Here is a 24,756-nt window from a genome sequence, read left to right on the forward strand (position 1 = left end):
TTGGAGGCTCTGTAAGAAAACTAATCCATCTAGAAGTAATAAATAAAATTATTTGTTTATAGATTATGCTACTTAACTTTTTGTTCTCGAATTTCCTCATTTCCTATGTACCTTAGGCTGTTATTTGATATATTTTTCATTAAATGTTTGATTGCATAAACTGCTTTTAAAACACGACCTGGTTAATTTCGTGAAGTTGGCACCATAACATACAGACTTGAAAATTGGTCAAGGATAAACCTACTAAGTAAATTTTTGGGAACAAGCCTTAACTTCCAATATACTTTACCCTCAGCCCCCCTAATGCCCCATGCATTTTGCCATGTTTCGTACTTTTTTCAGGTGTACCCATAAATTGAATCAATGATGACAAAATCAAGAAAACGAAAACATTCAAGAAATATATAATGTTTGCTATATATTTCCACACAAAGGAGGGGGAGGGGTAAGGTTTAGAAGAAGTGCCTTCAAAATGTGTTAAAGACTTTTTTCTTTCTTTTTTTTACGAATTATAAAGTAAGAATTATTTTCTTAACATGGCTCCTTCTCAATAGTCTCAATTTTTTCTAATAACATTGGCTCTTACTGTAAAATAATGTCAATTCAGAAAAAAAGGAAATATCAAACAGTTTGTCGTAACGAACTGTAAGTAAGGAGCGACGTGGCTCAATACTAAATGAAATTCTTTAAGACGGATTTTTGATACCAATAGATACCCTCAATTTTTGTTCTAATACCATTGGCTCTTACTGTAAAATAACGCCAATTCAGAAAAAAGAAAATATCTAACTACTCGTCGTAACGAAGGGTAAGCAAGGAGCGAGGCGGCTTAATAGTAACCAAAACTCTAAAAAACGGATTTTTGGATACCGATAGATATATAAGAAGAATTGGCTAATTACGCCTATTCCAAATATATAAGTTTCATTAAGTTTAGTGTTACCGATCAAAGACTACGAGCCTAAAAAAACGCCTTTCTTCGAAAAAGAGGGCGAAAAACCCTTAAAAGTCAAAGAGTTCTGATGAAAATCACACCATAAGATTCAGTGTATCAGAGAGTTTCAAAAAAAAATCTTGAAAGTTTCAAGCTCTTATCTGCAAAAATGTTGAATTTTGTAATTTTTTGTCAGAAGAAACATCACGGATGCCTGTTTATTTGTTTGTTTGTTTGTTTTTTTCCCAGGGGTGATCGTATCGACCTAGTGGCCTCAGAATATCAGGAGAGGCCTCACTTTAGTGGAAATTAAAATTTCTAATGCCCTTTTTAAGTGACCAAATAATCTTAAGGGCTGCTAGTCTCCAACAATTAAAAATTATATAAAAATTCAACTGAAAGTAAGGAGCAGCATTAAAACTTGATTTGAATTTTATTCCAATTTTTTAAGAACGGTCCCTGAACCAAAGGGGCCGTTTAATTAGAACAATAAAAACCTTTTTTAAAAGTACTAAAATGTTCTAGCGTGAAGAGTGAAGTGTTGAGGAGGGGACAACCCCCCTCCAACATGTTGTACGCTTTAAGTGTTAATGTTGCTCCTTACTTTCAAATGAAAAAAACTGTTCTTTTCTATTTAGTTAATTAAAAGAAAGATTTCTGCCAAACAAGTTTTTCAAAGAAAAGTAAAGAGCTCCATTAAGCCAAGAATGAACAAAAATAAAGTCAAATAATCTTCCAAGTGTAAAATTAACACAAATCGCTATCAATAAGTAAATGAAACTCAAAACGAACAAAAATTACAATAAATTTCCAAGTATTTTGTTTTCAGTAAAACGCCAATTGTGTTCTGATATGAGGGTTATCAGCCTTCTCGTGTTAGTTTTTGCTTGTTATGAGTTTGATTCGGCTATTTATGGTAATTTTTTATTTATTCATTTATTTTTTCATTTTTTCATTTATTTATTGACAGCGATTTGTGGCAGTTTTATGCTTGGAAGATTATCTGACTTTATTTTTGCTCATTTTTGGTGTAATGAAGCTCTTTACCTGTCTTTGAGAAACCTGTTTTGTGGAATTTTTTTTTAATTAATTTATGTTCGTTTTTTATTGACATAGTCTTTTTATGGGAAAAAATTACATTTTGTACTATATTCTAATGGTCCTATATCAATTTTGTATTCTTTGTCAACCTGCCTGAGACCTCAGGTAGGAGTGACTTGGTAAAAGATAACAAAAAGTATTGGTCCCGCCGTTTACCCGTGCCATTTAACCAAATACTTGGAAAATTATAGGCTTTATGATTATCTTAGCTCTATGATTATCTAACCTTAGTTCTACTGCCCTAGGAATGACGTATGGACGGATAATAGATAGACATATCTATTAACAAATCAACCAACATCATTTTTATACAATCCTAAAAAGGTGGGATTAATGCCAAAATTGTCTCTCACTCAATTGGACTATCTGTCTTTGCTTTTTCTACGATTACCATGACTTGATGCCCACAACTCTTCCATTTTAATTTAAAAACCAACGTAACAACTTTCAGTTCAATCAACTTTTTCAGTTTTGCTTTATAAGAATCCATAGTATGGGCTGTTATTTGTACGTGGGAGGAACTTTTCCAAAAATTTTTAATCCTGACACAAACAGGGTTTTTTAATTTAATTGTATAGCTTCTGAAGTTGACCTAAGAAATAAATCATAATATCATTCCCAAAAGATTCGCTCTATAATTTTTGACAACCTGGGTAAACTTACACTCTTTTCATTTATTCAAATTGCAAATTGTCGTCAATGAGATAATGAGAAGTTAGGAAAAAAAAAATTTCTCAATTCTTTTTTAAACACTTAAAAAAAAAAATCAAAATTCTTTTTCGAAAGCCCTGGCATTTTTTGCCCTAGGTTTTAAATTCATATAGGGCTATGGTGACCTAATACTCATAATTTTTTAGGGCATGTTATGAAATAAAATCTATCTTCCTAACTAAGCTTATGTTTTTTCTTTGTCCATTCCGAATATGTAAGATTTTTACCGGTACCATTCGAAATTTTACCCCCCCCCCAATTCTTCCTTAAAGAAGTATGTGGTTCCTCTAAAAGCTGCAGTATTCATGAGAGCATTTTGAGCAAATAAGACTATATGCATAGCTGTAAAAAAGAAAAAGAAAAAAAAGGTCACTATATACACAACAAAGGGTTTCAGCGTATTAGTAGTCTTTCAACTGTTTTTGTAAAAAAAAAATAATAAATTATCAAAGTAACAGATCAAAATTAAAAACCAAATTTGGTTAAAAAAACAACCAAAAAAAACAAATTACTGCAGTATTTCGAATATATTTTTTCAACGTGAGACAGGTTTTTGGGCCCAAATTAAATCACAAAAATCATTGTAATGTTGCCGTGTTTCCTAAAATTAAAACACTAATAAAAACAAACAAATAAAAAAACTAATTTTCTGCAGTATTTAGAATATATTTTTTCAACGTGAGACAGGTTTTTCGGCCCAAAATAAATCAAAGAAAATCATTGTAATGTTGCCGTGTTTCCTAAAATGAGTACACTAATAGTACCAATGCTCACTTAGGACTGTGGTACATCTGTTACATCGAGGTTAGGACATAGGACCAGTGGAACATCAGGCCTAATGTAGGGTCTCACGCTGTGAATGATGATAAAAAATGTATTTTTCGTTGTTATCATTTTTTAGAATATCACTTTATTTGTTTTCGTTTCTTTTAAGCCTCAGTGTATCATTGACATAGTGGAAGAAGATAATGGTATCTTCAATGGAATTTATAATACTGCTAGAGCTTTACCTGTTCGTTGCTGGTTTAATGACAACAAGCATCTTGTGTTTAGCACGGAATGTCGCTCTTCAATGAAATCATACGTTGTTAATGTTGGTAATATTTTCTTTTCTTGCAACACCATATCCAAGCAAGTAGATAGGGGAAGGGTGTTCAGTCTCTTATCGAAGTCTACGCTTCCGGGAAAGAGGGAAATTCCCGGTCATTCGAAACAAAAAGAAGGTTCTGGCAAATAAGGCTAAATCACATAATATAATATTGATGGGACGATCTGTTGCAGTAGATTTGATCGGAATTTTCTTGGAATCATCATCGTAAACGAAAAAATCTTTCCGGATTATCAAAACGATTCTATCGTCAATTTTTTTTCTTTTTTTTTAACAAAAGTTGCAGCTTCGAATTTCATTTATTGTGTAAATAAATCATTAGTTTAACTACTGATAGAAGATAAGTTTTTTTCATAATATCGTTAGTTGACTACTTTTTTTTTATGAACAAGGTCAATCCTGTCTAAATTATTATAATTTTATGTATTTTTAAGCTTACGTAATAAAGCAGAATTTAATGGCTGTGCTGTTTAAAGTATAATGCCAAATTCATGGTATATGTTAGGATCTAAGATTGATTTATTATTTGAGCCCATAAAGGTTTTATTAAAGTTTGCATGTTTTTTAGTTCTGTGTCTTGCATAGTCTGAGAATATTTTTTTTTTAACTGCTAACGAAAGTAAAATAAAAATGTTAAAAATGATGTATATGTTCAAGTTCATTCTCTTTTATTCTTTTAACATAGACTGTGTCAAAGTCCCCTTAAAACTGGGTCTTTTTCAAAGTTCCCTGTAAATAAGCTGTGTGTGTTTTCGCTGTTCGATCGCCATCCAATACTCGGTTTTACTAATAAGCCGTTTAATTGTAAAATCGTGGTTTTACTCTGTGCTTATTAGTCGTTCTTTGAAATGCCATCCGACTGTCGTTTATTCAAAGAAGAACTGAGAAGAAGAAATGGCGTTTCATTATTTTAGTTTTACTTTTGAGTTCCAGGTTGTAAAATCGAACAATATGCAGAAAAGGAAAAAGAAAGAAAATAGTAACCAACCACTCAAAGACTTACTAGTATCTAAAGTGAAAAAAAATATAAATATAAATTAAGAGAGGTAAAATTTGAAATAGATATTGTGTGGCAATTGGTTTAATTCTCCAGAAACTCAGAATTTTAGCAATTGCATTTTGTTTGCATAAAACAGTAGTTTCTGACACGAGATAAATCTTAAAAGGCCACATTATGCTGTGAAGGTGCGAAGAAAATTTTCTGTTTTAGCATTAAAAATTGTGTCTTTCGCTTGGAATTTCCTTCTTTCATACTCTTGATTAAAGAAGTCTTCCAAACGTCAGAATGGGGTATCCAAGGCTTGTGGCGGCAGACCAACAGTCTGGGGGCCCGCGCTTAAACAGTTATGACTTAGAGTTGAATCAATTACAAAATTTATTTACTACCAAAATGTCTGAAATAACTCGTATACACTTTCTGGAAATTTTAACAATTATACATTGCACAATGTTCAGAAATCTGCGGAGATTTTGTATGGACTTTCTGGATCATCTGCAACTTATATAAAGCTTGCATTTATGCACTTTTCTTCTTATGAGGGCTGGAACTAGTCTTTCTGGTACTTGGAGCAAATGTGATGGATTATCATCTCCCCCGTAAAACTTACATTAGTTATATAATATAAAGGAACAGATTTTCTGTAACAATCTAGCCTAATCTTGGAAAAAAGGTTATGCAACCATGACCAAGGACATACTGAACCTCTTTCCATTTAGGGGGGGGGGGGCGTTAACTGTGTCAAATTTGCCAAATTGGTAACTGAGTGTTACTGAAAGAAGTGAGTTTCCTTCTATTCAAATAATTTATTGAAAAAGTACTCATATAATCAAGACTAAATTGAAATTCGTCACATTTCTATGATCTTCCATCTCTATATTCTCAGAAACAAGGGTACCATTGTTAATTTTTCTTTTTGATTGGTGGGAGGGGGGCAATGGGGCTCCACATCCACCGGGTCTGGGTAAAATTCGTGAAAAACGCAAGCCTAAAAGTGTTTTAGCTGTCTGAAAACTTATTTTGGGAAATTATTTTTCAAGAATCTTGACACCAAACCGGAAAAACGTAAAGGTGGCGTGGGCCTACCCTAAGTCTTCAAGTGGTGACGGAGAAAAATTCCTATTTAGAAAAACTGCTACTCGGTTAGTCTCAAAAGCATTACGCAACACTTAGTAAGCAACACACACTCAAATCAAAGAAACATAAAATTCGGTTGGCAGTTCAGCTACCGCTGCCGTCCGGAGGTGGAAGCTCGTCAGCAAATTCTCGGTGCCGGGCATGCATCGTGCGTATCTATTTTTTACACTTACCTTATCTTATCAAACTTTGGACAAATCTAGGGCTATCGTAATTTGTTGAATTGATGTTATTTTAGTAAAAAGTTAGTCTAAAATGTACCTGCTAACCTAGCCCAATTTTATTTTTTGACAACAAAAAAAAGAACCGGTCAACACGTAAACCAGTTTCTTATCAATTATCATTCTTAGGTTTACTTAATGAATTGTAATATATAGGAAATTATGAGGGGCAACTGCCCCCTCCCCGCCTCGAATGACACATGTTGCCATGTTCAGAAAACATAATATCATAATTGATTGATTACTGGTCTAAAAAAGAGGTTTCAAGGCAGCCAAAAATGTGAGTCCTAATTTTTGATGTCTTTTGTTATGTTTGTGTTTCAACTGTCTTTATTTAATCAATCTAATACAGGAAAAACATTTACCGTCTGAGGAGAGCAGAGCTCGTTAAGATAATACTGACAAAATTACATATTAATCTTGTCATAATAATGATGACAACGATAAAAACCAGGTTAAAAAAAAAAGCATTGCTGGGTAAGTGGGGTGCGAGAGATTATTTCAAAGTGGATACAAAGGGAAAAAACTGACCTTGTTTTCTTTAATCACGCTGATTACCTGGGTTACGTTCTTTTAATGTTAAAACCAATATTTGAATTTCTAGGTCAAGCTGCCTGCTGTTCTAGTGATAGGATGTTTCTTAATCTTTTCGACCATTGAGAAAATAATTTATTTATTTATTTTTAATAGAAACGAAAACCATTAACCAGATACAAACTGATGGATCAGTCACAGGGTGCTCAGCACTAGACATTTACGACAACACTGTTGTGCTAACTGGACACAGCCGGACTGCACCTGATTCCGTCCTATTTGGCTGTTTGGATAAGGACAAAATTTATGCCAAGGAGATACTGCCACCCCTGGAACTGCCAATTGATTTCAGTCATATCCGAACAACTGTGTTTAGGTTAGAAAGCCGGGATAGCAGTAAGTTCCTTTCGTCTCTCATAGGCTGCATAACAAACTTGATTAACAGTTACGATGTAACCTCTTGGTACCATACTCTACCTATAATGGTACCAAATGGTCTTGTATCATATTTCTAATATAATATGTTTGTATTTTGGTAACAAAAAATCACTAAATGTATAAACTAACCTGTCAAGTACCTCTAAGTTTTTATAAGTAAATCTTTTTAAGTCAAAAAATTAGTCTTATGAAAGATGCTAGTAGACTTTCAAGGCTATTGAAGGCATTGTTTTGGGTACGGTAACACAATGTATAGTTTAAGGGATACCGTAAAATTGCATTTGTGTAGCTTTGGGTAATACTTTTTTTTGGAAATAACTGCAGAGGTGCCAATTCAAGAAAATGTAGAGGGGGCAAATGAATTTTTCAAATCTAGAGGGCGGGGATATTTTTGTTTTTCGATCTTTTTCTATGAAAAAAAGCCACATATTTTCCCACATATTTGGCCCCCTCTTCCATCTCTCACCCACTATACCTGAGTTGTGTATAACTAATATTCACGCGATCAATTTTGAAGTTCATATTGTTTCTCAATTTGATATTGAGAATGAAGCTTTTGAAGCTTTTACTGTCAATTTGACAGTAAAAGCTTCATCATTATTGTCTAAATTCAGTAAGTTGTTAAAATTTTTACTAATGAATTTTTCGCTTTTATGGAGTTTTTTATTGCTTCGATTTGACCATGAATTTAACTTTTTGCAGTGTGTAAATACATACTTACAACCGTTAAAAATCGTTTATCCATTTGTTCATCAATCAAAGTGTTTTGACAGGTATTAAACTGCCTTATCAGGAACGTATCAAGGATTTTTTCAGAGGGGGGGGGGCGAGGTTTACAAAAAAACTCATCCAAAATCTGTTATCTCCATTTTTGTTACTTTCTTACACGAGTCGTACAAAGGTTTTGGGGGGGGATTCAAACCCCCTACCCCCTGGATACGGCCATGTGCCTTACGGCTGCCTGGTACCAATATCTTGAATTTTGACCGATCATGTAATATACATTTGACGTAGGATTTTACGTATTAACTCTTTTGAAAGCTAAAACTACTTTGAATGTGTGTGAAGGTTTATGGTAGATATAAAGTTTTTTGATTTTCTTGTTCCATGTCTCGGTTGTATATCCTTTCTTTTTTAGGACTTCCATATGAAGCTGTTTTGTATCATGATATGACGGTAGAAGATGGCGAAAAGCAGCCGTTGATAGTTAATCCACATGGTGGACCCCATTCTAGCTTTACTGATAGCTTTAATGTTATGGCTTATTATTGCAGTCTCCTTGGTAAGTCTCTTCAGCTCAAGTTCTTTATTTATTCCAATTATATATAAGGCTGTGCAGAGGTAAAAAAAACGGGACCTTTCAGATTTCATTAAAGCCTGACGAACTACATAACTGGCATGGGTCAATTATGCATGTAACACCTGATTATCATCTTGAAAAAATGTATCATGCAAATACAAATAATCAGGCAAGACCTTGAACATTTTTTATCATATAAAGAACAGAATGGAAAGAAGGGAAAAGATCCAATGGAAGGAAATTCGAAATTTGATACATACTTTTATATTAGTTGTAGAAGTATTTAAAAAAATAGGGCTAAAAACGGCAGAATAAATTTTAGATGATTCATAATTCCAGTATTTCTCGACAGTTTCATTCGAAGATAAGTTGCATGGCCTTTAAATGATAAATCGCGTCTCCTAATCTATCTTCGGATCTCCTGCTTTACACAAAGATATGGAGGTTAATTCTAAAAAAAAAAAAATAGAAAAAATGAGGTATTTAACTTACGAAGAAATTATCGGATCTTAATGAAATTCCATGTTTAAAAGTACCTCGTAACTCAGATCTCTTATTTTAAATACCGACCGGATCCTGTTTCTCCCGTGCCAAGTCCAAGATATGTGACGGAAATAACCGGACCAGATCTGCTCTCTTTGGTGGAGTTTGGGGGGGGGGTAATTCGGAAAAATTAGAAAAAGCGAGGTATTTGTAACTTCCGAACGGGTGATTAGTTCTTAATGAAATTTTATATTTAGAAGGATGCTGTGCTTTAGAACTCTCATTTTAAATCCCAATCTGATCCGGCGACATTGGGGGGAGCTGGAGGGAGAAACCGGAAATCTTGGAAAACGCTTAGAGTGGAGATATCGGGACGAAACTTGATGGGAAGAATAAGCACAAGTTATAGATACGTGATTGACATAATTGGAACGGATCTTGATGAAATTTGATATTTAGAAGGAACTCATGTCTCAGAGCTCTTATTTTAAATCCCAACCAGATCTGTTGACATTGGAGGGAGTTGGAGGGGGAAACCGGAAATCTTGGAAAACGTTTATAAATGTTGTAGATAAATGATTGACGTAACCAAACAGGAACCGCTCTCTTTGGGGGAGTTAGGGGGTGGGGTTCAGTGCTTTGGCGAGTTTGGTGCTTCTGGACGTCTTAGGACGATGAAAACTGGTAGGCGTGTCAGGCAGCTGCACGAATTGACTTGATAAAGTCGTTTTCCCCCGATTCGACCATCTGGAGGGCTTAAGGGAGAGGAAAAATTAGAAAAATCGAGGTATTTTTAACTTACGAGTGGGTGATCAGATCTTTATGAATTTTGATATTTAGAAAGACTCGTGACTCAGAGCTCTTATTTTAAATCCCGACCGCCATTAAGCCTCCGATTTTCCTTTTAAAGCAATCTATTGATTCTTAGAATTTTGCCAGAGCTCATACCATATGGACTCTTGGCTCTTGGCTCTTCTTACCTCGTCACAAGTGCCATATGAGCTCTTAGCTCTTGTTATTAGTCACTCTTATTTTTCTTTTAATAGGCCTATGATGATTTGCAATCAAGTGAAGGTCAGTCACAAGCTACAATTGGCCGACAAATCTTCAATAATCACATCATTAGACTTTAGTTTTAGATTCGTAAACAAATTATCAATAAGTGATGCAGAATCTTTCGTTTTTCTTGTTGGGACTCCATAAGCTGGCAAGAGACCCTAGACAGGCAAAGTGATAACAAGGCAGCCCCATCAGAAGAGTTGATTTAATCAGAAGAGTTGATTTAATGAAAACCTACCCCTCCCTGTTTTTTATTAATCCAATTCTTATGAAAAAAAGTGTAATCCTGTTTATTAATAAATGTCTGTGTCGAATCATTTAAAAATGTTTAACAAGAGGCGAAGACATCTATATCATGACGAGAAATAAATAGGGATATTCGATCAAAAATATTTAGTAACCCACGACAGTTCAAAAATCCCTTTCTAAAACTTGCGCCTTTATTCAGAATTTGAGTAAGGATTAGATATTTATTTTTTAGGATAGAATGGACCATTATATCAAAAATATTATCATCTTTGCATAAATTCTCAAATATTTTACCTAAATCTATGGGAAGTTCCTCGAAATTACAAAGTCTATCATCCATTATCTCGACCCTGGGTATACTTATTGACAAAAAGTGACTTACTAGCGATACGTAGAGTCAAAGGAGACACTCATGTAACCAGAACTATATCTGAAAGAAACAAACATAAACAAAAAACTAGAACTTTATAACATGAAAACCTTATAGCCTATAAGAAAAATCAGGAATAGTGTGGCACAAAAGAAGGAAATGAAATATAATAGTCAGGCATATTGATAACAAAAAAAAAAAGTAAGAAAAAACCTCAGTGGACCACTCATCATGACACTTGAAAGGACATCTGAAAATAGAATAGTCATAATCCTCAAGCAATAATAAATTATCAACTAACTCAACGAACCAACTCACTAAACTCCAAATAAACAAAATCTTAAAAATATAGACTCAGATCACTACTATGCATCGGCACTGTTTCTGTTTTCTGTTTCTGTTTCTGTTTTTTCTTGCCTGTTTCTGCCTGTTTCTGTTTCTGTTTTTACAAAAAACAGAACAGAAAACAGAAACAGGCTACCTGTTTTTGTTTTACCTGTTTCTGTTTCTGTTCTGTTTTTTTTCATCTGTTTTTTTCCGTTTCTGTTTTTTTTTATCTGTTTTCTGTTTTTTTTCTGTTTTTTTTTTTTCAAATGCCGCGCTATCTAGCGGGCATGATACCGAAACGCATGATACCTACCCGTACCTACCGTACCGAAACGCACATCTAGCGGGCATGATACCATGATACCGTTGATTTTTGAATTTAAACAAAAAGGGAATAGTTGTGGGAAAAGTCAAAGTCATGGCTAATTGTAGAAAAAAGCTAAGACAGATTGTCCAATTAAGTGGGCAACCCAGTCAAGGTTAATTTTACCCCTTTGATTGCCGTTGTGACTGTCTCCCATTTATGCTACACCTCTCCGTACATGCATGTCCCTTGACAATGCCGAAATAGAGTCAACCCGTTGACTACGGGTTGACTACTTGAAAATTTTCCTCTCATGCATGTCACTCCACAATGCTCAACTAGAGTCAACCTCTCATGCTAATTCACGGCGGGGTAAATCTGAGCGAAAGAGAGAGATAGAGAAAGAGAGAGAAGCTTGAACGCTATACAGTGGACATGGGCTAGATGGGAACCCCATATGACAATGTCTCTACTGTTGGTATATGTGTAGCGGATGGCTATTACCGCTTGAGCAACGGTCTAACCATTGACGGCTTTAAGGATTCGTGCTTTAAGCGGCAAACATGGGCTCAATGAAATCCCATATAAAAGAGGAATATAGCGTTGGTATTTACTTAGAGCAATGGGTTACCGCTAGAACAGCGGTCCAACAAGCCACGGCTTGAAGGCATCCGTACTTTAAGCGGTGAACCTAGACACCTTGGTATGTGTGTAGCGGAGGGTTATTACCACTTGAGCAATGGTCTAACCATAGAGCGTTATAGAGCGTTGGTATTTGCTTAGAGCAATGGGTTACCGCTATAGCGACGGTTTAAATAGCCTCTAACTTAAGCGGTGGACATAAGCTAGATGGGATGACTCTGTGTCTGTCTGGTATATATTAGCAAGCAGCGGTCTAAGTAGCCTCGGCTTGAAAGCATCCGTGCTTTAAGCGGTGAATATAGTGTTGGTATATGCTTTGAGCAATGGTTTACCGCTAAAGCAACGGTCTAAGAGCAACTAGGGTAAATTGTCAATTATAAATGACATTTAAGCTTGAAAGGAATATAGCGTTGGTATCACCCGATTGGACACATTTTATGACAAATTTCCCCCCCCCCCTAAAAATACGCTAGTGTGTTGAATTACACGAAGTTGCTCATCTTTTGTATGTGACTACAAGGATTTAACAAGAAGATGTTTTCTTTCCTATTAGAAATAGAAGAAGTAAGGAAAAAACAGGAAAAACAGCTGTTAAAACAGCTGTTTTTTTTTTAAAAACAGCTGTTTTCTGTTTTTTCGAAAAACAGAATAGATTACAGAAACAGGTCACCTGTTTTTGTTTGACCTGTTTCTGTTTCTGTTCTGTTTTTTTTCTAACTGTTTTTTTCTGTTTCTGTTTTTCTCAAAAACAGAAACAGTGCCGATGCTTAATCACTACTATCCTATTCAATTATTGATTAGCTTTCTCCTAGCCTTTTTTGAAAATCTCAAGCCATACATGGGTTCCTTTATGTTTAAAATTTGTATTCCAGAGCCCTTAAGCTGGGATACGTCTTGCATAACTAAATAAGCTTCAACTTCATTTCTGAGCCTAATTAGCACTGGATTAACTGCCGGTTTACGTGAATGACTTTGATTACGGCGTCTATTCGTTATATTGTAGTTTTTCCTCTTAAGCCTAATATTTCTTAATTGATACAGGTAACGCAATTTTTAGGTATTCTTAAGCAGATGTTAGACTTCAGCTATAAGGGATTGTTCGGATTAATATCTGTAGGTAAGCCGTGTATGATCAAGTTAGAACTTCTCTCTTTCACTTCAATTAGTGGTATTTGATGCTTGAGCAACAAGTTCTTCTGCATTTGCTTTTCGAGTAACCGTTCTAATTCGGCTATTTTTCTATCTCTTTCTAAAGCTTCATTCTTTAACTCCTGTATTTTGGAAGACAAATTGTTTACTGTAGTTATTAAATCACCCCGCTTACTAAGCGGTCGGTCTAATTTTTTTTCGTTTTAACCTCATTAGCTTGGTCGAACTTGGCTTGTGATACTGGAATATTCATTATATAATCTGGTGATGTACCGAAGTAAAAAATGATTTTTCTAAAACTTCATTAAATGATACTTACTCGCAAGGTGATATTTGACTACCCCCTGAAAATCCAAGAAACCTGCTGTTGAAATATAAATTCTGTCGATTACAGAATTTTTTCAGATGACAGTGCGGGTATCCATTAATTGCACAATTATAATCCTGTTTTTCACTAAAATGTAATCTGATTATGACAGCTATTTATTTCATATATTGATCTTCACAGTACGAGAGCTAGATCCTTACTGGCAGAATACAGTAGGGCAGGGTTGCCAGTTTTCTTTTTTCTCCTTAAATTTGAATTAGTTCTGAGAATATACTGGCTAGATTATATGTTTAAGCCTGTGAATGAAAATACCCAGAAAAAGAAATGTTTCGCAAATGTTTCGTCTTTAGTACGAGAAAAGAGCTTGAAAAAAAAAAAAAAAACAATTGAAAGAAGCAACTTCAACAAAACGAAATAAAAAAACACGGGTAAAAATATATCCTAAAAATCCTGACTGAAAGTTTGGGAATTCTAAGAGCCACCTGCATTATAAGTTTGAAGAGGTGGCTAAAAACAACGACACAACGATTGTCATATAGATATTCAGTTTTGGACAAATTAATGTATTTCTTCTCAACATAGCAGATTGTTCAATGGCTGGTCATCTTTTCCAAGTTTCAGTTCCTTGTTATTGTTTTATTAATTCTGTTTATTCTCTAGTCTTATTATGTTTTCTTTCCTCCTTTGTGACAAAAATTTCTGTTTTGTGGTTGACAACTGGAAAAAGGAGTTAGAGACAGTACTAAAAGGATTAAAAAATAAGAAGGCCTGTTGCGATGGTAGATTGGGAAACGGGTGTTTGCAATATGGTCGTTGGGAAGCTAGACAAAAGTTACTGAAGATTATGTATATGGTTTTGGAAAAGAGGAAGTTTTAAGAAAATTCTAATCAAACCACTCTATAAGAAAGGTGATTAGAGTGACTGGGGTAATTATTGAGGCATTAGCTTGATTTCTTTAGGAAGCAAATTGCGTAGTATAACGATACTTATTAGATTAAGAGATAATAAAGGTAAAGTTTTAAGAGTAAAATAGAGAGATTCTACGGGGGGGGATATGCGTCAATCAAATTTTCACTGTTAGATTAATAATTGTGTTGTATGGGTCATTAGATACTTGTAGTTCTCAATTTTGTAGATTTTGAGCAGCCATTTTATTCGGTCGATAGAAAAGCTTTAGTGAAGGTTTTAACCTTGTATGGTATTCCAGATAAGCACATTAAAGTGATTACTGGTATGTAAAAAAAAATTACTGTGGTCAATATAGGAAGCTTACTTAGAAGCTGGTTTGATGTCGAATCAGGAGCTAAGGAGGGTTGTTTCCTATCCCCACTAGTGATCGGCATTGGGGCGGGTCATCGTTGAGAAAATTTTAAAGAAGTCCCTTTAGACGTTGAGAATTACGTTTTGCTCCCACCCCCTACACTTCATGAATTTACTCTACTGCACCGTTTAAATATATCATTTTGTGGACTTGGTCCCAATGAACACGTTAAAGGCTATTGAAGAGCATTGAATGAAATGGTAAGGTAAAAATCTACAAGACCTAAAAAGTATGCAGATAATTTGAGTATCTTGGATAAAAATGTTAGCTCAATGAATGAAATTTTTGATGTTTTGAAAGTTCTAGGTGTAAGAATAGGTTTGAAAATGAGTGTTAAGAAGATTAGATCGCTTAGACTCAGAATAAATGAAGGTAAAGAGGTGATGTTGGGTACCGAGAAGGTCGATCAAGTGAATAGCTTCACTTACTTGGGCAGTATTTTTAGTAAAGATGGTGAATGTAATGAAGATGTAAAAGTTAGTAGCAAAAATCCAGGGTGCTTTTCCACCTTGAAAAAAGTTTGGAAGAATGGGAAGATGAGTCCGTGAATCAAGAGTAGAATAATGGAAGCTACGGTAATGACAGTGGTCAAGAATGGTTCTGAATCATAGGTGTTTCGAAAGGTGGAGAAAGATTTTTTAAATGTTTTCCATCAGCCTTATTTGCAGATAGTTTTGGGTACCCCTTCGACTGATCGTATTTTAAACAACAAGCTGTGAGAAGAGCATGGTTCCATCCCACTTTCTAGGCTGTAATGAAAGAAAAGTTGAGATGGTTAGACTATGTTCTACCGATGAAGGATGGTAGATCGCCAAAAAAAATTCTTTTTGGTCAAGCAGAAAGTACCTAGTCCCCGGAAGGGAAGATGTTATAAGGAAGGATTTAAAGGATGTTGTATATATATATATATATATATATATATATATATATATATATATATATATATATATATATATATATATATATATATATATATATATATATATATATATATATATATATATATATATATATATATATATATATATATATATATATATATATATATATATATATATATATATATATATATATATATAGAGTTCGATACTTAAATATACTTAAATAAAGTTTAATTAATATAAATTAAAATAAAGAAAAGAATTAAAATAAAGTTTAATTCATCATTTATAGTAGACTTGGACACAAAGCAAAAGGAATTTCAACTATAATTGATCAGGCTACAGATATTCGAATTCAAAGGGTAACTTCACTCCGGTATCTTGGTATAACTATTGATGAAAATATATCTCATAAAGAACATTGTAATAGATCACGCGTTAAAATCGTCCAAGGAGTTGGTGTAATGAGGAGGCTTCTGCATTTTTTCCCCTATGAAGTTCTATGACTCATTTATTTTGCCTTGGTGCATTCCCATCTTACGTATTGTCCCCTGATTTATTTAGCAACTTTCAAATATTATATAAAACCGATACAGAGTCTTCAAAGCCGGGCTCTTCGAATTCTGCAAAGATATTTACCGTCACCTTCTTCCTATTCAAATAAATCTAAAACTGAAACTATATATTTATTAACTAATATTTTGCCTGTTTCAGAATTATTCACTCTTCATTCTTTTTTATTCAAGGTAAAATATAACCGCTCCGAACTGCCTTCGTACTTTCGTACGAGAAATTTTTTCCCTGAGCAACCTGACTATGTTTATGAAACCCGTAATAAATGGAGAATGCAGCACCTGAAATTAACCATTGAGGGATCACGGTTCTCGCCATATTTCTGGATCATGGGTTCATTGTATCTTTATCTACCATATATTGACTACAGTAAATCTCTCCCACATATAAAAAAGCAACTTCATTCTATCCTTATAAATAAATTCAAGAATCAGTGATAAAAACAAAAAATCTTAAAGTGTTGTTTGTTTGATGTTGATAAGGTGGGCTCATTTTTTTTTTTTCAAATAAGTTGCCGGTCATCGGTCACCGTCGCTTGCACACTGTTTTTGTTTTGTTTTTTGGATTGATATTTGCCGAGTGTCAGTTGTTTTGTGGGTGGGTTCCCGTCTAGTGGTGAGTCGTGGATTTATTTATATTTATTTTATGCATTTGTTTTTGTTTCTTTTTTCTGTCAAATATGTGTGTTATATTGTTATACCGGGTCTTTGTCAATAGACCTTGTGTCTCCGGCTTGACCCTTTTTTTTATATTGTGTGTGTTCTACAGAAGTTTAAATAAAAATCTTGAAGCTTGAATCTAATGGAAATGTAAAAAAGGAATATGACTCAGCAAGAGTAATCTTGGATTGTACCTCTAAATGTTGCTTTAAAGACTACGTTTAGAGGAGCTCCTAAAAAAAAGAAAATAAAGATATGCACGCAATGGCGACGGTTCTTTTGACCAACGAATATTGAGTAGGATTTTCTTCTATTTCTAGGATATGCCATTCTGCAAGTAAACTTTTGCGGTTCAACTGGCTTTGGTAACAGAAATCTTCTGTCGCTTCCTGGTAACTGTGGAATAAATGATGTTAATGACGTGCATACTGCTGCCATCCATGCCCTCAATGAAATTCCATCATTAGACCCTAATCGTGTTGGATTACAAGGTGGATCACATGGTGGCTTTTTGGTGACCCATTTGAGCGGACAGTTTCCAGTAAGTTCAAGAATGTAATTTCCGTGTGTGTAATTTTATTCCTCTTTGTAGTTTCTTTTTAGATTCTCTATTGTGCTATGTTTGGCAGCTGAGAACTTTGCTCTCCATGGGGATCAACCTTAGCCAATTTTTGTGGATTTTGTTTTAATGGGTGATTTCCATGTTTTACGATCATTCTTATCGTTCCAAAATTATTCTGAACTGCTTCAAATTTTGGGTTAAATACTTACACTGTTTATTCCGTCCAAAGATGGAATATATACATATTCTTATAGACATATACTATACAATAAAGAGACGCCACTAAACTTCCCAGTCCCAACTGGCGGTACTAATCTCCATTTCGTGGCTCTTCAGCCAAGAAGTACAATATGAGTGGGGGATTTCGGGCCAGCCATTCTGTGCTTTCGCGCACCCTTCCTGTTTACCTTCCTCAGATTTTCCAGGTACCCATACATAGCTGGGTCCACTCTTACTGACCTTACCGATTCACATCATTTACTGCCCCATGCCAAGTACTCGGTGGCAGAAAAACTCGAACCCTAGCCCTTAAGGACATAGGATTGTAAGTACAGAACACTAACCGCTCGGCTAGAAAAAACGTTTATACATACATATATAACCTTACCTAATAGGTTAGAGGTTGGATTGGATCGGTTAGATGGCTGGAGATGAAAATGAATTGTCGATGAAAATTAACGGGGGCCTTTATTTAAAGGTTTCTAGGTCAAGAATGAAGTTGGCTCTTTAGTATATTTTTTTCAGTAATTTTTTTCTTTTTTTTTATGTGGAAACCTCGAGTGGAGGCTCATTGACCTCAAGAAAAAGCGGTGACATCCGTTTTTTTCGCTCTCCTGCAAAATGTAAAAGATGTTATATCTTAGAAACGAAAATCCTATTTCACGTAATTGTTATGTACTTTAATCTTATTGGTAATACATTACCTTTGGTTGGTTCTCAATCCTACGCCTGAACGGAAGCGAGAGCTTGGCTACTACTATATTCTATTTTACATAACTAAACTAGAAACATAAATACATCAAAATATACTCAACATAGTTTACTCAACTGAACTCGAAATTCAACTGCACTGATGAAATCACTCCCCTTATCTATATATATACCCAAACTGACATATACCCAAACAAAACCCACAAGATATTCCCAGAAAATGATAAAATGATAAAATACCCCAAAAACTAAAGTGAAAGTGACACTTGCATCTATTTAGAATCTACTTAACCGGCATAAATCCTAGCGTACAATATAATCACGTATTAAACACCAATAATTTGACCAAGAGGTGCTAGACACTCTTTAAACAAGGGAAAAAGTCATTTACTTTAGTAGAGAACAAAAAGCTATGAGCTGATATCAACAATACTGGAAAATGTACATCACACGATTTTCAACGCTTTCTACCATCCAACTGTGTTGACTGAATCATTTTCTCTGATGCACAAAATGGGAGGGGTCAGAGTAGGAATTCAAGATTGAATTCTTCTTTCTTCCCAAGCTCTCAGAAATTTGTTCACATCATCACTCAAGAACACAGGATTACTAACTTCGAAGACTGCCTCACATTTTAGCAAAGTCTATATAATATGTTCTGAAAACAAGGCAACTTTGTTTTTATTGTCACAGCTTATTTCTTGTAGTTTCAAATCACTAAAGATTTTCCATATTTTTCAGTCCCAACAACATTCGAAAAATAGAACCCCTCCAAAGTTGAAACATCTTAAACAAGCTTACGCTAAGTTTAACTTCAATTTTACAAACGTTGATTGTAGGCTAACTAAAAATAGATGTAGGTTGCCTAGGTAATGTTAAGCAACCCTTTGTCAGTTTCAACAACAAATTAGTCTGGAATCCGAGGAAAGGATTTAAAGTGTCACCTTACGGAGGCTATTTAGTACTCTGCATCTATCTCGAACTTTTCAGAATCATATTGATGCAGCCACCCTCATCGCCAAAAGATGTTACTAAGCTAAAGTTACTAAGCCTTTAAATCCTTTAAATGGTATTTCTCATAAAAAAAATATCAAAAATTGCAATATAATCTTATCGAACCTAGTTGGTTCTATAAAGCTATTCGTTGCTTTTCACAATTAAATAAAAAAAAAGAAATTTCTACTATAGTAAGGAACAACATTAAAACTTAAAATGAATAGAAGTTATTCCGTATGTGAGGGGGACTGTCTCCTCCTCAATACCCCTCTCTTCACACTGAAGTTTTCGAAGAACTTAAAAAAAGAGTTATGATTCTAATTATACGGCTTTGGTGTTTTAGGTATTGTTCTCAAAGAATTGAGACAAAAGGTCAACCGCTTAGCGGAAAGACCGGGTTACGGAGCCCCCCCCCCCACCTCATATACGAAATAATTTCTGTTCGTTTTAGTTTCAATTTTGCTCCTTACTTTCAGCAGAAAAATTTCTCCCCGCGAAACATTCATTCATAGAAAGTTTCCCCCTCGTAACATTTCCCCACCGGGAAATTAGCCCCGGACAGTTCCATCCCTGCTGCAAAATTCCCCTTAGAAAATTTCTTTCTTACGATTCCGCCAGAAAAATGCTCCTTGGCATACATTCATTTGAAGAAACACTTGTTTTTACCTCATTTCTGATCTTTTTTAAGGTTATGGGGGAATCCATCCTGCGTGGAAAATATTTCCTGGAAATTTCCCCCTGCCCAAATGGAAAGTTTCTCCCGCAAAAAATTTCCCCATGGAGAATTTCTCCTGGTGATAATTTGTCCGTGGAGAATTTCCCCCCATGTAAAAATCCCCCAGAGAATTGTAACTATGCTGAAACTCTCCCCTGAACAATTCCGCCAAAGGATCTTTTGATGTAAAATGGGCTCGCCAACAAGAAAGTAAGGCAAATAAAATGAATTTCGTATACGAATCCTGGCAAATTTCCCCCGTTTAAAATTTCCCCTGGAAACTTCCATCCCAATAGTGTCTTACTTTTGAAAATGGTGTCTTCCCAAGTGCTTTAAAGCGTGCTTGTGTTATTATTCTTCTTAAAGATGGTTCACGGAATGACCCTGCTTGTTATCGTCCTATATCTCTCTGATCAGTTTTCACTATAATTTTTGAAAAAATTGAAGCATTTTTAACTCAGTGATATGTTTTTTTCTCAATAATATAAAAAATAAATAAAATGGAAAATTCTTCCCGTAGAAAATCTCCCCCTCCCCCTAAAAATGTCTTTTTACTTCCCCATAACAAATACTAAATGTAAACAATGGCTAATTCCATTACTTGTGGCCCTTCCTCCGGTGGTTCTGGGGGGTCATGTCATCTCCAAAGACATAGCTACTGTATCTTTCAACTATACTGAACAAAATGGCTATCTCAAAAAAATTTGTGGCTACTTAAAAAGGGCATTAAAACTTTTAATTTCCGTTCGAGTAAGCCCTCTCGCGATATTCTAGGACCATTGGTTCGGTACGAACGCACCCGGGAAAAAATAAATACGTATCCGTGATCTCTTCTGGCAAAAAGTACGAAGTTTCACATTTTTTCAGATAGGAGCTTGGAATATCTACTAGGGTTCATCTGATTGTGCGATTTTCATTAAGATTCATCTACTTTAGGGGATACTTCTCCCTTTCTTGAAAATTCGGTAAATTTTTTCAGCCTCGTAGCCTTTGATGGGTGACACTGAACTTAATGAATATTATATATTTAGAATTAGTATAATAGGCCGATTCTTTTGATATATCTGTTGATATGAGTTTCGGTTACAATAGAGCCGCGTCACTCCATGCTCACACAGTTCGTTTCTACGAATTGTTTGATCTTACTACTATATATGGACGCTGCTAAAAATGAAAAAGAAGGTGTGCCAGTCAGTACAAGTGCATAGCCCCTCAACCCTAAAGCCGGCTGTCTTCTAGTAGCCAATTTTTAGTCAAAACTTGTCTCCTAATTCTGTATTCCCAGCTCTTATCATAAATTATAAGGCGAATGTATTTGCAGAAGTTTCTAACGCATTAACCAAGAAGATGACCGTGCTCTAACATTTTATTTTTACTTGCATGTCCCTCGCCTTAGCGGACATGAAACTAAATTTTTCGTATCCTCAAATATATCAAAAGCAAGTAATAGGCATAGTAACTAGCCAGAAATGTCAACTAATTTATCACAAAGATAGCCAAGTTTAACAGCCAATGATTACTTTCAAGTCCATCCCTGGTCTTAAAATCAGAACCAGATTTTAATTTTTTTTATTTTTATGTGCCCCATATCACTAAAACTGTCAACCCCTCAAAATTTTAAAATGATTGTATCGCTTGAATGGATTTTTGTACTAAAACACTGATGTCATATGCATTGATACGCTCATCAAGGGCTATTGATCAGTGATGAAAAAAAATCTCTGTTTTGTACAAAAGTTGATTTTCCTACCGTGAGCAAACTTCTTAATATCAATAATTAGAAAGGAGCAAAGAAAGTTTCAATTTCTTGGGGTATAGGACCAGTAACCGTCGCACATCTTTAGTGCTTTTCGATTTTAGTTCAGATTCGAATTGAAATTGGTGCCTGCCTGCCGTAAGAGAGCTTTACAATCAAGAGCAGAAACATAGCTCAATGAAAAGAAATGCATTGCTGATTAACTTTAGATAGTTTTCTCTAACATAGAGACAATAAAACTCAAATTCAATCCACACATTCTAGGCTCTGACTCAACTACTGGAAAAAACCATCCTTTTTGGCCCAAGGTAAGAGTTATATGCAGTTTTTAAGAAAGCAATGCTATATTCATCAGTCAGGCATGAGGTCCACACCGTCATTAAAAACCCTGCAGGTTATACCCTTACCACTTTCTAGCAATAAGCTGTAATCAGCAGACCTGAAAAAAAAAGGAAAAAACCAAAGTGTTGCTCGCGCAACACAATTAGGAAAGAAAGGGCAAAGTAAGATCTTAAAGCCCAAGTGAAATATACATATTAAAAAGAGGAAAAAATTGTAAAATGCTTCTCTTCCTTTAGTTGGAAGTTGGTGTTAATTTTAATTGTTGATTTTTTTTAGTACTTCTTAATTAAATTATCAAATCAATTTTACAAAAAAAAAATTAGAAAATGCATCAATTTTTTCACATCCATACTTGTTACTTTGTAAGAATCAGAATTTTTTTTGGGGGGAGGAGGTCAAACACTGTATATTAAAAGTAAGAGAGAGAAGAAGACATTACAAAGAATGTTTTTGTTTAGATTTTTTGTTCATTAGCTTCATGATTTTGATGAGTGACGCTATGCAGTGTTATTCAGATATTTTCCGCTGAACAATTCATGGAATAAATTCAAAACTTAATGTATGTCACTATTCTCTATTGCTGTTTATATGGAAATAACTTATCGGAACTAGTTACTGTCTAACTATCTGCTTTTTCTTTCAGGATTTTTACAAAGCTGTATGCACAAGGAATCCTGTGGTCAATATTGCAACAATGGCAACCATTTCAGACATACAAGATTGGTAGGCTTTCTATTACTGAGTTTCCAAACTCTATCAAGCTGGGACGCCAAAAATATTTGTTTGTTTTCCTTTTTAGCATACAACATATGAATCGGCCAATGCTTTTCTTGCCGCTGTAATTTTAATTGATTAACAGTTTATCTCGTTTGAGACTACTAATTTTCTTTAACTAAATACTTTTTTACGGTCAAAATTCTATATCGGATTTTTCATTCTAAATATTTACTAGAATCTATATTACACAGTAAAATATGAAAATACAAAATAGTTGTTTTGTGCATTAAAGAATGTTTTCTAAATGATCCTTTCTAGCTAGAAAATATTTAGACTTTTTATTTCGTATCCGGTTTTCTCGCTTGAAAAAATCTTCGGTTCGTATTATTTGTTTATTTATTCTCGAGGTGGGGTCTGCGCCCCAAAACTTGGTCAAAGCTGTACAAAAATTACTCAGGAGACAAAGGATGGAGTTGATCTTCCAGAAAAATAATTTTTGAGACCACACTGACTATTCATGTCTTACCTGGGAAGCGATTGTATTGTATTTTTATTCATTTATCCTTTCACCATTACTTTGAGAGGTCCTTATATTTTATTTTTGTGTTTATTTTAAGGTTTGTGTTTTTTATATTATCTTTGGATTATTATCAGTAATTTTTTATTTTATTATCGTGCCCTGGGGACGGTCAAGCGGAGGTCTTGCTCAAAATGTTTGCATTGTAGTCTACGTTTTTCACTGGCTTGTATTATCCGTGTTTCTCTCTTCGTTACTGTTTTTTTTCTTATCTTCCAGAAACTAGTGAATGATTTTGTCGTCGTAAAGGAACATGCATCCAGGAGCCCTCAAACCGCTCATTTCTGCTCTTTTCCCTTTTCTTTCTGTAGTGTTCCTCATTTCACCCCTGGCGAACAACGGATCGAGAACCTGGCGAGACGCAACGGCGTCGGTGATAGGGGGGGGGGGAAGCTGCAGTGCCGAATTCTACTACGAGTCAAATAATGCTAGAGTTGGTTGTTTCACTTTTGCGTTATGATATTCTCTCATCTTATAAAATTGGAATTTCTGGTTCAATTACGGCAATTCCATCTAACGGTCTTCTTGCATAGTAAGATTTTTACGTAGAGAATACCCATTAGAATCAGATTATAAAATCATGCATTATAGCGAGAATCTCACAATCGTTTTTCGATGAAAATCGAAGTTTTGGGATAGTTTGTAATTACTGAGCATGAAGAGAAAGCAGGAGACCCTTCTATTCCAAATTAGTCTGCAATTAGTAATAATACTGTCTAATTTCGATGCCTGTTCTATGTTGAACGCTATCTCTTTGTATTTTTACATTATGGGATATTTGCGTAATTTTTGGTCTTCACCCCTGGAGTCTTGTAAAATTACCGTAAAATAAAAATGTATAAGTAAAAAACCGTAAAAAAAAAATAAGTAAAATCGGTAAAATAGGATAAAATGTGGTACTCCCTGGGAAATATAGGGTAAAATTGGTGTTATAAAGTTACACTGTAGCTACAAGACCAGTTGAGTATATCTGTTTAAGCATTACTTTCAGTTTTTAATAAAATATTTTGATGATACTGATTTTCCTGGATTTATAAAAGGTAATGCCACTTCGTCTAGAGTTTCATCAATTTAATCAACTGTCTAGTTTATCCCCCTTTAACAATCTTGTGCCTAGGGTAATACCTCAGAACTTAGACAGTGCCAGATTTCGGACATTCATTTTGTACAAAAAAAAAATCTTTATCTGGGAGTAAAATAAAAAAATGGAAAAAAAATAGCAATTTTTTTATTTAAACCTAAGAAATGTTACCATAAAGCCTTGTATATTTAAATAGCCGCATTTAGCCATATTCTCATATCGTATACATGTTATTTTTCATTTATATCTAAAA

The 24,756-nt window shown here is 34.6% G+C and overlaps 1 protein-coding gene across 1 annotated transcript in view; it reads left to right on the forward strand.

The window, feature by feature from the left end:
* The window catches only part of LOC136034785 (acylamino-acid-releasing enzyme-like), a gene marked incomplete at its 3' end in the record, with an annotated part of 58,016 nt that extends 35,165 nt beyond the window's left edge, over nucleotides 1-22,851 (forward strand). The window contains 5 exon segments of the mRNA XM_065716195.1: nucleotides 3,681-3,843; nucleotides 6,900-7,139; nucleotides 8,320-8,463; nucleotides 17,148-17,368; nucleotides 22,772-22,851. Coding sequence (XP_065572267.1) covers nucleotides 3,681-3,843; nucleotides 6,900-7,139; nucleotides 8,320-8,463; nucleotides 17,148-17,368; nucleotides 22,772-22,851 — 848 coding nt within the window.
* Nucleotides 22,852-24,756: the final 1,905 nt, after the last annotated feature.

The sequence above is a fragment of the Artemia franciscana genome, chromosome 13 (assembly GCF_032884065.1).
Source record: "Artemia franciscana chromosome 13, ASM3288406v1, whole genome shotgun sequence".
In the NCBI taxonomy this organism is placed as follows: Eukaryota; Metazoa; Arthropoda; class Branchiopoda; order Anostraca; family Artemiidae; genus Artemia; species Artemia franciscana.